The 17,809-nt window shown below is 33.2% G+C and overlaps 1 protein-coding gene across 1 annotated transcript in view; it reads left to right on the top strand.

The window, feature by feature from the left end:
* CDK13 (cyclin dependent kinase 13) overlaps positions 1-17,809 on the top strand; it is a 122,192-nt gene that overhangs the window by 67,341 nt on the left and 37,042 nt on the right. Inside the window, 2 exon segments of the mRNA XM_030307715.1 lie at positions 12,155-12,344; positions 13,399-13,455. Of these exon segments, the coding sequence (XP_030163575.1) occupies positions 12,155-12,344; positions 13,399-13,455 (247 nt within the window).

Here is a 17,809-nt window from a genome sequence, read left to right as displayed (position 1 = left end):
TAAGATTTGCTTCCAGTCTGTGGCTTGCCTTTTCATTCTTCTAAGGGGGTCTTCCACAGAGCTGAAGTTTTTAATTTTAGTGAAGTCCAACTCTTTTTCCTTAACACCATTTCTTCTTTCACAGATTGTAAATTTGGTGGTGCATCCAAAAAGCCTTTGTCAAACTCTGGGTCACCTGGATATTCTCCTGTGTTATCTTCTAGGAGCTTTATAGTTTTACATTTTACCCTTAGGTCTATGATCCATTTTAAGTTAATTTTTGTGAAGCATATAGTATCTGTATCTAGATTCTTTCAGTTGTTTTTTGTGGGTTTTCTTTCTTTTTTTTTTCTTGGCATGCATGCCAGTGCCTATTTATTCCAGCAGCATTTGTTGAAGACTGTCCTTTCACTGTTGAGGTGCCTTTGCTCTGTTGCTGAAGATCAGTTGACTGTTTTTTAAGGGTCTATTTCTGGGCTCTCTATTCTGCTATTCCGTTCCATTGGTCTACTTGCCTGTTCTTTTGCAAATACCACATTGTATTGAGTATTGTAGCTTATAGTAAGTGAGGTTAGATAGTGTTAGTCCTCTAACTTGATTCTTCTTCTACTGTGTTGCTCTTCTAGGAATTTTGCCTCTCCATATAAACTTTAGAATCATTTTGTCAATATTCATAAAATAACTTGTTAGGATTTTGATTGGGATTGCAATAAATGCATAGATCTGGTTGGGAAGAAATATCTTTACAATATTATGTCTTCACTCCATGTACATGGACTGTCTCCATTGATTTAGATTTTTGCTTTTTCATCAGGGTTTGTAGTTTTTCTGGTACATATTTTGTTAGATTTATAACTTAAATATTTAATTATTTTTGTTCTTAATGTGAATAGTATAATGTTTTTAATTTCGAATTCAGTTGTTCACTGCTGGTATATAAGAAAGCAGTTAACTTTGTACATCAATTTTGTATCTTGCAACCTTGTTACAATTGCTAATTAGTTGCCCGACTTTTTTTGGTAATTCTTTGGGATTTTCTACACAGACAATAATGCACATTTTATTTTTTCTTTCTAATAATGCCGTTTATTTCTTTTTCTTGTCTGACTGCATTAATTAGCTCTTACAGTACGACGAGTAGAAGTGGTAAGAGGGGATATCCGTGGTTTATTCTTGCTATCAGTGGGAGATCTCTCACCGTTTAAGAATGATGTTAGCTGCAGGTTTTTGTAGAAACTCTTTTGTAGAGGAAGTTTACTGAGTTTTGTTTTGTTTTGTTTTGTTTAATCATGAATGAGTGCTGGATTTTGTCAAATGCTTTTTCCTGCATCTGTTGCTATGATCAGATAATTTTTTGTTGTTGTTTGCCTTGATGTCATGGGTTACACTGACTAATTGTTGAATGATGAACCTGGTTTTCATACCTGAACTAAATCCCACTTGGTCATGGTGTATATTTTTTATATATACATTGTTGGATTTGATTTGCATATATTTGGTGAGGATTCTTACATATGTGTTCATGAGAGATACTGGCTGTAGTTTTTCTTTCTTGTAGTGAGTTTAGTTTTGGTATTAGAGTAATGCTGGCCTTATAAAATGAGTTAGGAAGTAGTCTGTCTCCCTATATTTTCTGGAAGAGATTGTAGAGAATTGATATAATATCCTTCTTAAAATTTTTGGTAAAATGCACCAGTAAGCCCATCTGGGCCTGATGCTTTTGGTCTTGGAAGGTTATTAATTATTAGTTCATTTTCTTTAATAGATATAGGCCTATTTTTCCTTTTGTGAGTTTTGGTACATTGTGTCTTTCAAGGCATTGGTTCATTTCATCTATATTATCAAATTTGTGGGCAGAGTTGTTCATATATTCCTTTACTGTCTTTAAAATGTTTTTGAGAGAAATAGTGATGTTTCCTCTTTCATTTCTGAGATTTGTAATTTGTACATATTCTCTTTTTTCCCCTAATTAACCTGGCTAGAGGTTTACTAATTTTATTTGATCTTTTCAAAGAATCAGCTTTTAATTTCACTGATTTCTGTTCTAATTTTTATTATTTCTCTTTTGCTTACTTTGACTTTAATTTGCCCTTTTTCTAGTTTCCTAGAAAGATGGATGCTTAGGTTACTGATTTTAGGTCTTTTCAAATACATGCATTCAGTGATGTAATTTTTCTCTAAGCAGTACCTTTGCTTTCTGAGGAGAAATTTGATATAATTTTTATCTTTGCTACTCTGTAGGTGAGTTACCCCCTCCCTCTGGCTTCTTTCAAGATTTTTCTTTCTTTCTTTCTTTTTTTTTCTTTGAGTCTCAGTAGTTTGAATGTGATATACCTAGATGTTGATGTTTTGTATTTGTCTTCCTGGGTATTCTTTGAGTTTCCTAGATCAGTGGTTTGGATTTATCATTAATTTGGGGGAGATTTCAGCCATTATTACTTGAGATTTTTTGTTTTCCTTCCTCTCTTTTTTCTGTTCCTAGTATTCTCTTTACATGTGTGTTAACACCTTTTCTAATTGTCCCACATTTTTTGAGTATTTGGTATTCTGCATTTTTTTTTTTCAGCTCAGTTTTGGAAGTTTCTTTTGATATCTTCAAGCTCAGTGATTTTTTGGCCATGTCCCATATATTGATTACCCATCAAAGGCATTCTTCATTTTTGTTACAGTGTTTTTTGATTTTTAGTACTTCCTATTCATTCTCTTTTAGAACTTCTATTTCTCTGCTTACAATACCCATTTGTTCTTGCTTGTTGTCTACTTTTCCCATTAGAGCCCTTAGAATATTAATTATAGTTTTTAAAATTCCTCATGTGATAATTCTAGTTTTTCTGCTGTATCTGAATGTGACTCTGATGTTTGCATTTTCTCTTCAGATTGTGTTATAAAATACTGTATGATATTTTAGTTGAAAACCAGACGCACAATGTATTGGATAAAAGTAACTGAGGTATATTGGCTTTTAGTGTATGGTTTATGTTTATCTGCCTAGTGGCTAGGCTGTGCTTTTTGTTTGCTGAAGCTGTGTCAGAGGCTAAGCTCTCCCCTCTTGTCTTTTGGGTTCCTTGGTGACTTCTTAAATAATATCTGGGATGTGCAGTTCTTTAAGTTGTATTCCCTTGTTACTATACAGAAGCCCTATTTATACGGTGGTAAGTTATGGGGGGAGGAAAAGTATTCTGTCCTTCTATGATTCGGTGTGTTTTTTAGTAAGCCTGTATCCTTGGGCTGTGTCCTTCAGAAGTGTTTCTCAGTTTTCTTATATTTTTCCCCCTTAAGTAAGGCAGGAATACTAAAGGATGCTGCAGTTGAGTATTTCCTTCCTCTGAGTGAAAGACTAGAGTGTTGTGGAGATGGGATTTTATTTTTTTTCTGCCAGATTGATAAGGCTCTTGTGGAACCCCAGTCAGTTAGTCTCTGTTAATATAATTTCTCTTGAGAGCAGGCTGTGTTAAGAACAGAATGCTCTGAGTGTATTTGATCATGACTGTTTTCCCCACCCCTTGCTAGAAGCACAGTATAATTTTTTTGTGATCTTTGATGTGATAACCTGGTAGGTTTCCTGAAGGGAAAACCTGCAGAAGTATGGGAACCTATGTAAGGCTGGATCCCCTGGAGTTTTTAACTGTTAGACTTGTTCATGTGGAGTATCCAGCCGTTTGTCAACTACATTTTGGGCTTTCCTACCCTGATAATAGTTTCTATGGAGATTTCTGTTCCTGGGTTTCTGCTCTGGTGAGTTGACTCTCTTTATCCACCTGTCTCCTTTGCTAATTTGGGGGGCAGTGGTTTGCTCTGTGACCCTTAATTCTCTGATCTAAGAAGAGTTGTTGATTTTCAGTTTATTCTCCTATTTTCTTGTTGTAACAATGGGATTGGTAACTTCCAAATTCCATACATGTCAGACCAGAATCAGGAAGACCTGGTGCTAATTGCTTTTTTACTATGTATTTTACTTTTCTTATTAAAGAATAAAACATACCTCTAGGTGATAAATTTTTTTTGACACAGCTGCATGATGTGCCACAGTGTGGATATGTACAGTTTTATTCAGTCAGTTCTTTATGGGCATTCAATATTTCCCATCATTTTTTCCATTACAAACAGTTCTGCTAGAAATGTTCTTATGGGGTACCTGGATGGCTCAGTCAGTTAAGCGTCTGACTCTTGATTTCGGCGCAGGTCTTGATCTCATGGCTCATGAGATCTAGCCCTACATCAGTTTATGAGATCGAGCCCCACATTGGGCTCTGGGCTGACAGTGTGGAGCCTGCTTGGGATTCTCTCTCTCTCTCTGTCTCTCTGTCTCTCTCTGTCCCTCCCCTGTGCACACTCTCTGTCCCTCTCAATCTCTCTCTAAAAATAAATAAACATTTTTTTTTTAAAGTCCCTATACATGTGTGAGTGTACATGTATACTTGCATACTGGCGCTATTATTTCCTTTGATTTACTCCCAAATGTGGGAAGCTAAGTCAACAGACATTTGTAGTTTTAATTAGTAAGTAATCAGGTTACTTTGCTAAAAAGTTGTAGTAGTGCATGAGTTTCCTTTCGTTTGAAAATCACTGGAGGGGGTGCCTGTGTGGCTCAGTTGGTTAAGCATCTGACTCTTGGTTTTGGCTCAGGTCACCATCTCATGGTTTTGTGGGTTCGAGCCCCACTTTGGGCTTTGCACTGGGAGCCCGGAGCCTGCTTGGGATACTCTGTCTCCCTCTCTCTGATCCTCCCCCACTTGCACTGTCTCTGTTTCTCTTACATAAACAAACTTAGAAAGAAAGAAAGAAAGAAAGAAAGAAAGAAAGAAAGAAAGAAAGAATTACTGAATATTGTCAGTCTGATAGGTCAAAATGGTATCTCATTGTTTCTTTGATTAGTACTTTCCTGATTACTAGTGAGGTATGGAGCATCTTATTACCATTTTGATTTCCCACATGCATTCTTTGTGACATTGCCATTTCTTTCAGTTGGGTTGTTTTTTCCTTAACAAATTGTATATTAGACATAGTTGTTAATATATTTAAAAATTACTGTTTGTGTTCCTCGTAGAAAAGTCAGAAAATGGCAGCAAAAGAAGAAAGTAAAAATCCCCCATCTGCTCACACAGAGATAAACTGCTCTTAGAATTTTGATATTGGACATTTTTCTAACCATATGTATGTATATAAATTCCTACCAAAATGAAAGTTTACTTGGCATGCTCTATTATAAAAAATATTATTACATACGATTTTACTAATGTTTCAATACAATGTAAGGAAAAATAACATGCAGTAGAAAAAAAAATTTTTTTTTAATTTTTTTTTTTTTAATGTTTGTTTATTTTTGAGACAGAGACAGAGCATGAACGGGGGAGGGTCAGAGAGAGAGGGAGACACAGAATCCGAAGCAGGCTCCAGGCTCTGAGCTGTCAGCACAGAGCCTGACACGGGGCTCGAACTCACGGACCGCGAGATCATGACCTGAGCCGAAGTCGGACGCTTAACTGACTGAGCCACCCAGGCGCCCCGAAAAAAAATTTTTTTTAATGCATTTTGTGGGGTGCCCAGCTAGCTCAGTCAGTGCAGTGTATGACTTTTGATTTTGAGATTGTGGGTTTGGGCCCCACACTGAGTGTAAAGATTACTTAAAAATAAAATATTTAAAAATAAATTTTAAAAATAAAAATAAATGCTTATGACTTACTAAATTGATTTCATGACCCAGTTTGAAAGTTGGAACTTTTGAAACATTTTGATATGGGAACATTCTATCCCTTAATTCAGGATAACTTGAAAACCTACTAAAATTTTTATTTATTCATTTTTGTTGCAAACATTTAAAACAATTCAGTATTAGTGAAATAGTATTATTGAACTACTCAAACATACTTAAGACAGTATGATGAAACCCATTGTTGCCATTTCTCACATTTAGCCATTATCACATTTTGCTAATCTTGTTTCATTTCTCTCCCTACCTGTTTTTATTATGCCTGGATTATTTTTAAGTGAGTCTTAGGCATCATATTGTAAACATAAATACTTGATTAATCCTCTGCCTATAGTATATAATGAAGTTGTGGTTATGTTAAAAAAGAGAAGAGGCAGTTTTTTATAATATTTATATAATGTATATAATATTTATATAATTTATAATATTTTCTAACAGTTGATCTTTACATTTACCAAGTTGTCTCAGAAATACTTTTTATGAGGGCTTTGTTGAAATCTGGATGCAGACAAGATCTACATTGTATGTGATTAATTATTTGCTCTTACGTTTCAAAAATTTCATTCCATTTATTTACTGAAGATTAGACCACATTTTGGATTTGGCTAAATGCTTCCTTTTGGTGTTTTTGGATTGTTCTTCTAACTCTCATATTTGCTATAAATGGTAATTAGATTTAGATGCTTATTTAGAGATAAGCTTAATTCTTTGGCAGTTGTGCTTAAAAGATGATGCTGGAAGCTATTATCTCTTATGGTTTCTATGGGCAGGGATTTGGGAGCATCTTCGCTGGGCACTTTTGGCTCACGTTCTCTCATGAGGTTGCAGTGAGGTGTTGACTAGGGCTGTAGTCACTAGAAGGCTTGACTGGAGTTGGAGAATCAACTTCCCTCAAATGGCTGGCGAGGTGTAGTTCCACGGTTGGTGGGTGGTCTCAGTTCTTTACATGGGCCTTTCAGTAGAGTTGCTTGACTATCCTGACAGCTTCATGGCTGTCTTCTCCCAGGGCAAGTTATTCGAGAAGGTAAAATAGAACCTGCAGTGTCTATATACGATCTTGCCTTGGCAGTCATTGATATTATCACCTCTGCAGTATTCCTTTGGTCACACAGGCTGCCCTCGAACCATTGTGGGAGGGCATAGATACCTGGACATAGAATTGTTGGGGACCGTGTTGGAGGCTGACTACCCATAGATGATTTGTTTTTAAAGAAATTGATTTACTTATTTTTTATTCTAAGTAGGCTCCGTACCCAGCGTGGTACTTGAACCCATGACCCTGAGATCAAGAGTCACATGCTCTAGCAACTGAGCCAGCCAGGCGCCCTTACTGTAGATAATTTTAATTTAAAAGAATAAGGTTTATATTTGTTTGATCTTATACTTTTCTTTGTTTTATATTAAAAATCTTAATTCCCAAGGTACTAACCTAGTCCTACAATATACACATAATTTCAAGATAACAATGCTAATATTAGTTACTAAGAAGAACACTGAATAAAGTTTTAGATTTCTTAATGTTTCTTTTTGTTCCTAGACTATACCCCACTAGGGATATTTAGTCAAAATACTATGATACAGACCTGCAGCCAGTTTGATACACGTTTAGGTTCATCTGTTTCTGATCTTTTATGGAAATACTTTCTTACCCTTTTTGGTTAATGATGTATATTTATCATGTAAAACATTACATGACTCTAAACTCACAACTTTAAAACAGGGCACATTCAGAATAGGCTCACTCGCATTTCTCTTTTTCTCATTCTGTCCCTTTCCCATGGGTAACTTATGTTTTTGTTTTTAAAGTTTAATTCATTTCAGTTTCTTTTCTACATATTCACCCTCCTCTCTTTGTATACATAGGAGCATAATAGTAAATGATCTCCTGTGCCTGGTTCTTTCCTCCATAGTGGTAGAGATTGTCATCACCTCTTTTTATGGCTACACAGCACTCCACCATGCGGATGTACAGTTTATTTGGTCAGTCTCCTGCTGGTCGACATTTACATTGTTTTCAGTCTTTTACTGTTAGAAATAATGCTGCACTGAGTAGCTCTGTGCCTACATCATTTAGCATTTTTGTCAGTGAATTTTGGGACAGGTTCCTAGAATTGGGTTTGTTATAGGTCAAAGGGAAATGCTAAATATGATTAAATTAGATATTAACAGATTCCTAGCATGTCCGAGAGAGTGTTCCTTACAAGCTTTGCAGTAGAGTCTGGTGTCATACTTTAGGGTTGTTGTCAGTTTGTTATTGTGGTGAGCTTTCAGTTTGAAAAAATAAATTTTTATTCTGGGCGAGGTTAAGCAACTTACCATTGATGGAATGGCAATTTGCTATACTGGTTTTTTGGTGGTTGTGGGTTTTTTTGTTTTTTTTTTGGGGGGGGTATCTTTTTTTTGCCTACTTTTCTTAAGGTTGTTAATCTTTTTCTTTCTGACTTAGAGGGACTTTTTATAATGGATATTAATAAATTGCCTGGAATATAAGTTACAATTGAATATTTTCCAGTTTGCTTAACTCTTCTAAATTTCCTTGTAGTGTTTTTAGCCATGCAATAGATTTTTATTTTTACATAGTCACATCATGGAAGTGTTTTCCCTCTTACTGCTTCTTGATTTGATTCCTAGTTAGGAAAGTTTTCCTCATTCTGAAGTTAGGAAGAAACTCATGGTTTTTGTTTGTTTTTTTTTTAAGTGTTCTCATGATTTTATTTTTTATATTTAGCACTTCTTCGTTTGCTTTTTATGCTGGTATATGTTGTGAGGAAAAGACCAGTTTTATCTGTTTCTGTCTATTTCAATTGCTCAAATATTGTCAATAAATCCATATTTTGCCCTATTGAAATGATACACCATCTTTATCATATGTTAAAGTTTTGTATGTGCTTGGGTAATAGATTTCTGGATTTCTGCTTTATTTCATGTTTACTTGCAAATATTACACTTTCTAGTTATAGACATTAACACTGTCTTTATATCTGGTAGAGCCTCATGCCCAGATCCCCTTTTAGATGTTTTCATTGCTATTCTTATATTTTTCTATGTGGATATAACATCAACTTTATGTTTAATTGTAGGGAAGAAAAACTATTTTAAAAAATTGAGCTTGTGATTAATTTATAAATTACTTGGGGGAATTGACATCTTTTTCATGTTGAGCCTTCCTATCTAAGAGTGTATGCACTTTTTGTGTGTATAGTTTTGTCTCGTAAGAGTCTTACAAGTTTATCTTTGAAGGATTTGACACATTCCTTAAATTAAAAAAAATTAATCTTTTATTAGAAACAGAGCCTTCCATTTTGTCTTTTAACTGGTAGTTACGTTAGTGACTCCTTTATGTTTTATTTCTGCTGTTTTTTTTAAATGTGTTACTGTTTTTAATAATTTTCTCATTGAATGTTTATGTCTTTTGCAGGGACCAAAAAAGATAATTTCATCTGTATAGAGAGATAGTTTTCGTTTTAATTCTTACACCTGTAATTCAATTCTAATAGAAATAGAATGCAAGCCATTATATTTTAATTTAAAATTATCTGTTAGCCTCATTTTAAAAAATCAGTCTGTTTAAATAATATTTTTATTTAACCCAGTGTATCAAGTAGATTATTTCAGAATGTGATTGGTATAACAGATTATTAAAGTATTTTATATTCTTTTTGTTGGTTTGTAGTAAGTCTTGGAAATCTGTTATACATTTTATACTTTCAGCACATTCAGTCTAGCCAGATTTCAAGTGTTGGATAGCCACATGTGGCTTGTGGCAACTGTATAACACCATGCACATTCTAAATACTTTCTCTAACTGTGTTATTTAATGTCATCAAAGATTAATCTGTCAAATACATACTATTTTATAATCTACTTACTTAACATCATTAATATGTTTCCACATCAATATTGTACCTCTACAATAATTTTCAAAGCGCATGGTATGGTATAGATGTACCATAATTAGCCAGTTTTTTGTTTGTTTTTTGTTTGCCTTTAAATATTTTATTCCACTATTGCTTTTAGTGAACATGCTTATAGCTAAATCTTTGCAATCTTTATTTCCTTTTGCTGAATATCTATAAATGCACTTGCTCTGTAAAAGGGTATGTAATTTTTAAAGCTTTGGTGTATATTGCCTATTTATATTTTATGAATCTTCTAATTTACTGATACTGCATAACGGTGTCTATTTACCTCATGAGGCCTTTGTTAATACTGTGTATTTATTGTCTTTCTTTTGAAATCCCTTTAGTTAAAACCCTTTAGGTAACCCTTCAGTTAAAAGTGGTATATTGCTTTTTATATTTTGATTGAGAGTGAAATGTGTGTTTGGATATAAGCATCTTTTGCATATTGACAGTTCATTTTATTTATCATTTTCTATTGTGGGATTGGTCTTCTAACGTACTGATTTGTAAGACTTTGTTTTATATTAAGGATATTAATCTGTTTTGTAGCAAATATATTTCTCCAGTTTGCCATTTGCCTTTATCTCCCTTTTTTTAATTGTATTTTAAAGTTTATTTATTATTTATTTTTGAGAGAGAGAGAAAGTGCACACGTGCACAAGCAGGGGAGGGGCAGAGAGAAGAAAAGAGAGAATCCCAAGCAGGCTCTGTGCTCTCAGTGGGGCTTGATCCCACGAACTGTGAGATCATGACCTGAGCCGAAATCAAGAGTCGGATGCTTAACCGACTGAGCCACCCAGGCACCCCTTGCCTTTACCTTTCATATTGTTTACTTATGTACATGATTCTAAATTTTTATTTAGTGAAACAGTGAAATCTGTTGGTTTTTTTATGGGGTTGTGTTTTGTCTTTGGTGTAACTCACCCATCTTCCTGTGGGGTTATGGTATTTGTTCCAAATACCAGCTTCACCTTGTTTTTTCTTCACTGACTTAAAATGCTTGCTTTCATAATTATTAGATGTATATTGACGCTTTATTTTCTGGTGTATATTATATTACACTTCTCTGTCCCTACAGGTTATATGAAATCTCTGGTAGGGCAGATGTTCATTTTCAGAAACATTTTGGCTGGTACTTTGGTTCTTGTTTTCTTTAAGGTGAATTTTAGCATTATTTTGTGAAGTTAAGTATCTTCTTAGCAAGAGAAAATAGAAACAAATCCTTGGCTCTTTTATTGAAACCATTTTATAGTACAGAATTTTATAGTTTGGTATTTCGTAATGAATTTGTATGGTTATTGTTAAAGTTTATTTTCCTGGTCATTTGCAGTAATGTTTCTTCTGTGGAGTCGTGTAAATTTTATTTTCTAATAAGTTGTTACTTGCATATATGAATGCACCTTTTGCTTTTTGTATATGATTTTCTCTAACTCAGGTAGTCTCTTTTTATTCTATTGGATTTTCAAGGAAAATAGTCGTCTACCAGTAATTCTGTTTTTCTTCCTTTCAGTGTTTACACATTGTCTCTAATTTTACTTACTAACTTCTACAGCAGTTAGTAATAATTAATGTTTTTTCTTGTTTATAACACCAAGCATTTTACTGCTAAATATGACTTGGTTGTTGGTTTGAGAGAAGGGTACCATCATAAACTTGTTTTTCAATTTTTATTTACATTCCAGTTAGTTAACATAGAGTGTAACGTTAGTTTCTGGTGTACAGTTTATTGACTCGGCACTTACATAGAACACCCGATGCTCATCACAAGTTCACTCCTTCATCCCCAACTTTTAAGAGTATTATTTTTTTAAGTTTACTATAAGTAAGATCTTGGCTCTGTTTTTAGTTAGGAACTGATTGTTAACTTTCTTCAGATGACTTTTTTTGGCATATTGATAGCTTATTTTCTTTGATAGATATATTAAATTTTGTCAGCTTTTCCATGAATATTTTTAGATACAGCTTTGGATTCAATTTCTACAAGCTTCAGTTAGGGTTTTTGGATCTCTTCTAAGTACAGTTGTTATGTATGTGCTATGTGCTATTTTAGGTTTTGGTAGCAAGATTAAGTTGGTTTTATAAAATAAAGTTGTAATTTGTGTGCTTTCAGATGCTCTGGAGATGTACAAACAGAATTAAATTATATGTTTATTGAAGGCTTAATAGAAATCATCTAAAATCAAACTGGGCTCAGATTCTTTTCTTATTAAATACAATTCTTTTAACACTTTTAAATTTTCTTTGATGAACTGTAGTGATTTTATTCAGCTTCTGCTGAGAGACAATTTGTTCAGTGTATAAAACAGTTAATTTATTTTACATTAATCACGCCCAGAAGCTATGCACTGTAGGGTTGATTTCCATATCTTAACAGTTTTCTGTTTCCTTGGGATGTTTTTATTGATTTTAAATTCAGAGAGAAAGATGAATGTTATTGAAGTCACAAAGTAGGACTTCTTTTCAAGAGATAATTTTCTTCACAGCATTTTTTTTTTAATTTTGAGCCTATAGAAAAGTCTTATGAGAATAAAAATTTTAATGTGTTAACTATTCTTGTTCTTAGGTGCATTTTATCTGGTGTTTGAATATATGGACCATGATCTGATGGGACTACTGGAATCAGGCTTGGTTCATTTTAATGAAAATCACATAAAGTCATTTATGAGACAGCTTATGGAAGGCCTGGATTATTGTCATAAGAAGAACTTTTTGCATAGAGATATTAAATGTTCAAATATTCTTCTAAATAATAGGTATGGTATGAGTCCGATATACGTGTTTCAAATGAGTATTATATAATGTATACTTTGATTCTGTTAAAAAGATTTAAAATTTATTGCTCAAGCTGTTATAACATAATCAGTGTTATTACTGCCAGAACTGCATCTGAACATGTTTTAAATACACTTTGGTTAATTGTTAATTTCTGATAATAGTTTTTAGTGTACATAAAATAATACTTAATCAATTTTCTTATTTGATATTCTTCCAGATAATGTGAATGGATATTCTTATAATTAATAATGATTTCAGCCTTAGGTTAAGAATAGTTCTAAGAATTTTTTTTAATTTAGAATTTGTTTTACACCAGTATCACAGTTTTAAAGTGAACTTTTTTTGAAGTGTGTATACACAGACACACACACACACACACACACACATATATACTTATACACACACACAAGTAGATATTTAAAGTTTATGTTAAACATTTTACTGACAGCATAACCTGAGCTCTGATAATTCTTTTCTAAGTAGTACTCCTTGTTAGTTTAAGTGAGATATGCCTGGTTCTGATTTTAGTTCCTAGAAAGGGTTCTATGTACCTAGCCCCTCTAAGAATTGGAAAATTAAACATAAATTTAAAATGATACGATTTAATTCTCATGCTTTACTGATTTGATTTGAACAAGTAATATGTCTTAATACTGAGTAGCAACAATAATCTCATTTTATTTTCATTGAAGTGTACTTGTCTAGATAGGAACTAACTAATACTAAAATACTGTTAATACTAGTACAATAATAGTAATAATTATGGTGGTGGTACTAGAATAATAGTAGCTGAAATTGTCAAAGGAAAAGTACTGTTTGTTGTTGTTTTTACTTGTTTATCTGTTTACCTTTCCTTAGAGGACTTGGGGTACTGCTGTGTGATCAATGTTAAAGTTTATATAAGTATATTTTTTATTAGTTCTAGGAATAGAATATGAATGTGTATGATAGGATTAGATATCTATGAATACGTACAAATATGTATGATTTCAGAGTAGACTAATAGTTTATGTTCATTTTGTCTTCCACCAGAGGGCAAATAAAACTTGCAGATTTTGGACTTGCTCGATTGTATAGCTCAGAAGAAAGGTAAGAGTATTTTCAAATGAGTATTATAGACAATAGAGACCAGTTTTAAGGACAGCTTATTGATAGTTTATTTTTTCTTAAGAAATAAACTTTTTTAAGAAAAGGGAAATATACTATACTTTTCATTGTTAAATACATGAAATAATATAATTTTATACCATATTGGGATTGACTGTTTTAATTACAAATTTTATGTATTTATCTCAATTTAAAAATAATTGTTTTTTTGGCACTTTAGAGGTAAATAAAAATTTTTTTTAAATGTGTCATTTAAAATGTATCTTAAGTGCAGATCCAGATATTAAGATGTTGGTGATTTTTGTGTTTAGTGAAAAATATTAGTACAGTATGTGCTTTTTTTATACTGCATGTTTAAGCTCACAAATTTTGTTTTAGTTATTAATTTGGATTCCTTTTTTTAAAAACTCAAGTTTTATCTATAGTTATGTTTGTTGTAAACTCTCTAGAACCTTTTATTTAAACTATTGTGAGAAAGTTCCATTGTATAACTCTTCTCTGTATGGAGCTTCCCTGGCTGCACTTGGGACGTGTATCCCATTTTGGCTCCTTTGGGCCTGGTGGTAGTGAAATAGGACTTGCCTCATTAGAACTAATATTTGGGAGTCTGGCTGGCTCAGTGGGTGGAGCATGGGATTCTTGATCTCGGGGTTGTAAGTTTAAGCCCACACTGGGTACAGAGATTACTTAAAAAGAAAATCTTAAAAAAAGAAGAAAACTAATATGGAATTTCAAAATAAATTATTTTTGTCAAGTAGTGGATTTTATATAAATATTCTATGGAATTAATTGGGTTTTATCTATCTCTAGTTTGGTCTATTTCTTTCCTATCAAACAGCACTGTTTCTTTATTTCCAGATATATATTCTGAAATACTTTATGCTTGACAATTCTGTAATTTCTTTAGTGCAACTATAATTTAATCTAATTAACAAAAGTTAATTAGAATTCTCAGAAATAGGTACTTTCACTGAATGTTGGCCAGTTTCTGGTTGGTTGAAAAAAATCCTCTTTGAATTTTTTACAGTGAAAATTTATTTCTTTTTGAATCTTGCAGTGTCTGTTATGTCATTCTGAAAATTATTTTCATTGTTTAGTGTGGAGAGGTTTTTAAATGGTGTGTTTTGGACCCATCAGAATTCGTTAAATCCCTCAGAAACTATGGTATGGACCAGTTGTTACAGACCTACTTTAAAAAGGCAGAGCTTTTTGGCTTTTGTTGTTTTACGTGACATACTTCTAATTAATATTTTATTTTAAGAAAGAGTCGTAGGATTTATTTTTTTAAGTTTGAAACTTTTCTAAAGCCTTAAAAGCTGTAACCCTCATCTTGCATTGAGAAAACTGAGCCCTAGAAAGGGTTGAGTTAAAGATAAAAAATATTTGTTGGCAGAGTCCAGAGTATATGTAGTTCAGTTTCCAACTCCCAATTTTTTATTTTTTCTATCACCTATAATAGTGCCTCTTGGTAGAAATTGAAGAAAAAATAAACTGGCCAAATATGCACTTAATCCAAAACTTCTCTTAGGAGTATATTTTTTGAGTAACTAAATTTCGTTGACTATTCTTTATGGGGAAGTTCTATTTAATTAAAGATTCTGTCCTCTTAGCTGGTTTTTTTGAGATTTCACTGTAGTTTCAGTCATCCTTTCTTAATACAGGTATGTTTTTGTCAAACTTAAATGTAAATCCCTTTCTTCTTGATTTCATGTTAGGTTTCAGTAGAGATGGAGAACAGCTAAATTACCATTTTTCGTCTTATTTTCATGTTTAGTGAAAAATTTTAGTATAGTATATGCTTTTTATACTGTATGTTTAAGCTCATAAATTTTGTTTTAGTTATTAATTTGGACTTCCTTTTTTTTAAAAAAACCTCAAATTTTATATATAGTTATATGTTTGTTGTAAACTCACTAGAATCTTTTATTTAAACAAACTATTGTGAGAAAGTTCCACTGTATAATTCATTTTATGTTGATATTTATTCACATTAGAATAGATATGTTCCAGAAAAACGGACTGTAAAGTCAAGTTTTACCTATCAAAATACATTTTCTAATTTATTTTACCTTTTAAAAATGGAGTGTTGGGGGGTGCCTGGGTGGCTCAGTCGGTTAAGTGTCCGACTTCAGTTCAGGTCATGATCTCACAGCTGCTCATGCATTCAACCCCTGCGTCGGGCTCTGTGCTGACAGCTCAGAGCCTGGAGCCTGCTTCAGATTCTGTGTCTCCCTCTCTCTCTCTGCCCCTCCCCTGCTCATATTCTCTCTCTCTCTTTCTCTCTCTCTCTCTCTCTAAAAAATAAATGTTAAAAAAAATTTTTTTTTAAATGGAGTGTTGGGTTTCAGGGGAGTGCCAAGGGTGTGGTGTGTTCACTGAGCCGGGGTCCCCATTGCTGTACTGAATTGATACAGGAATTTTGAGCTTAGAAAGGTAGGAAGTTTAAAATTTGCATCTTCTGGTAATGTGTAGTAAATGTTTCTGCTTACCCAATTTTCGTAAGATAAAACCTTTTGGTGTATTGTTTTGTAAGCAAAGTTTTTCAGGGGTTTATGTACTCCCTTACAACTTTTCTTTTTCAGATTTGAATAATTCCAATTTAAGATCAGAGTAGGCTTAATTTTAATGGAATGACTTTAAAATATATATATTGTTATAGTAAATTTTAATAACCTACCAGTTTCTAACATACTGCCTTTAGCAGATTTACTATTGTTCCAACTTTTCTAGATATTTTTAAAAATAAACATACCATGATATTTCATTCATTCTTCTTTGTTATTATAAGCAGGAATAAAAGTAAGGCTTTACAGTAATAACATTCATCCAAATGTTAAATCACTTTGAAGTGTTTTCTAAGTAACTAGCTATTACAGATAGAATAACTGAAGTGTTCAAGAAATTATTGCAAGGTTTTTTTGTTCAGAAATTGAGCACATTTCAGCTTACCACTGTAATAGCTTCAACTACATTCTCACTCACTTGGTTTCCGATATCTTTTTGAATTTGGAGAACTGGATGGATTCTCTCTAGTACTTAGGAATTGAACATGGGAGGTGATGTGACCATTGTGGATCTCCTCTGTCACATGTGCTACAGTAGAAGAAAGAACCACTGAGTTAAAATTAGGGTGAAAATGATTCCTTTAAACTTGAAAAATCCTTTTCTCATTTTGGGAAATATGGAACTTGAGAACAGAGGGTTTTGCCCATTTCTTTACACCCATTCATTTTTTTCAGTAGCTATTTTAAGATCAACTTTTCCTGAAACTTTTAGCCATGGTAATATACCCACTTCTGAGTTTTTATTTTACCAAGTCATTGCTCCATTGCTTTCCCAAATGATGGGATATCTTTTTCTCTTTATGTGACTGTCCCATAGGAATAAATATATGCATCAGGAAAACTTTGGTTCTAGTCCTGGCATTTCCATTTATTTAAGAAGTTAATCTTGGGCAGGTCACTTAATCTCTCTATATTTCATTATTCACAACTTTAAGATGAAAGCTTTTGTTTTATAAAATTTTTTTAAGTTTATTTAGAGAGAGACAGAGAGAACGCACGCGTGCAAGTGAGCAGGGGAGGGGCAGAGAGAGAAAATCCCAAGCAGGCTTCACGCTGTCAGCACAGAGCCTGACGTGTGCCTCGAACTCACAAACTGTAAGATCATGACCTGAGCCAAAACCAACACCCAGACGCTTAATCGGCTGGGCCACGCAGGTGCCCCAAGATGAAAGATTTAAAATCTCTAAAATCCTTATTTAAAGTATATTGAAAAACCCATGTTTTAGGGTTCTAAGAGTTAGCGCAATCAAAATAAAAGTTTCTTAAACATTTTTAAAGATAATATCACCATCTAGTGGCTTTTCATAAAATTGCCATTAAAAGCAAAATTAAATTTTTCCAAAGCTAAGTATCAGTGGGAAAGGGAGAAAGTATTACCTCTTGCAGCTTGTCCAAGGACTAGATGAATTTATATTCAGGACATACTACTTGTGTTCTTGTCTTTTCAGTCAAGCTAGAATTGTAGTCATCTTAAAGACAGAGACCATATTTTAAACTTTTATGTTTTTTGTGCCCTAAACTGTAAAACACATTCACACTAACTGCTTGATTAATTCTGATCCAAGAGACCAGCATTCTGATCTGGAGGACCCCCCTGATAGAGATTAGTGCAGGGAGCTCTGGGGACTACAGATACCCAGAGTACTTCTGGGAGATCCTGGGCCAATATTAGGACCATAGTAATAAAAAGATGGCTAATAACATATTAATAACAATAAAAAATGTGGCTAAACAAGCTTTAGGAATGGAAATCTCATTTAGATTACTAACCT

This window comes from Lynx canadensis, chromosome A2 (assembly GCF_007474595.2).
Source record: "Lynx canadensis isolate LIC74 chromosome A2, mLynCan4.pri.v2, whole genome shotgun sequence".
Lineage (NCBI taxonomy): Eukaryota > Metazoa > Chordata > Mammalia > Carnivora > Felidae > Lynx > Lynx canadensis.
Note: the sequence above shows the minus strand (reverse complement) of the source record. Positions and strands in the feature narration are given on the sequence as shown.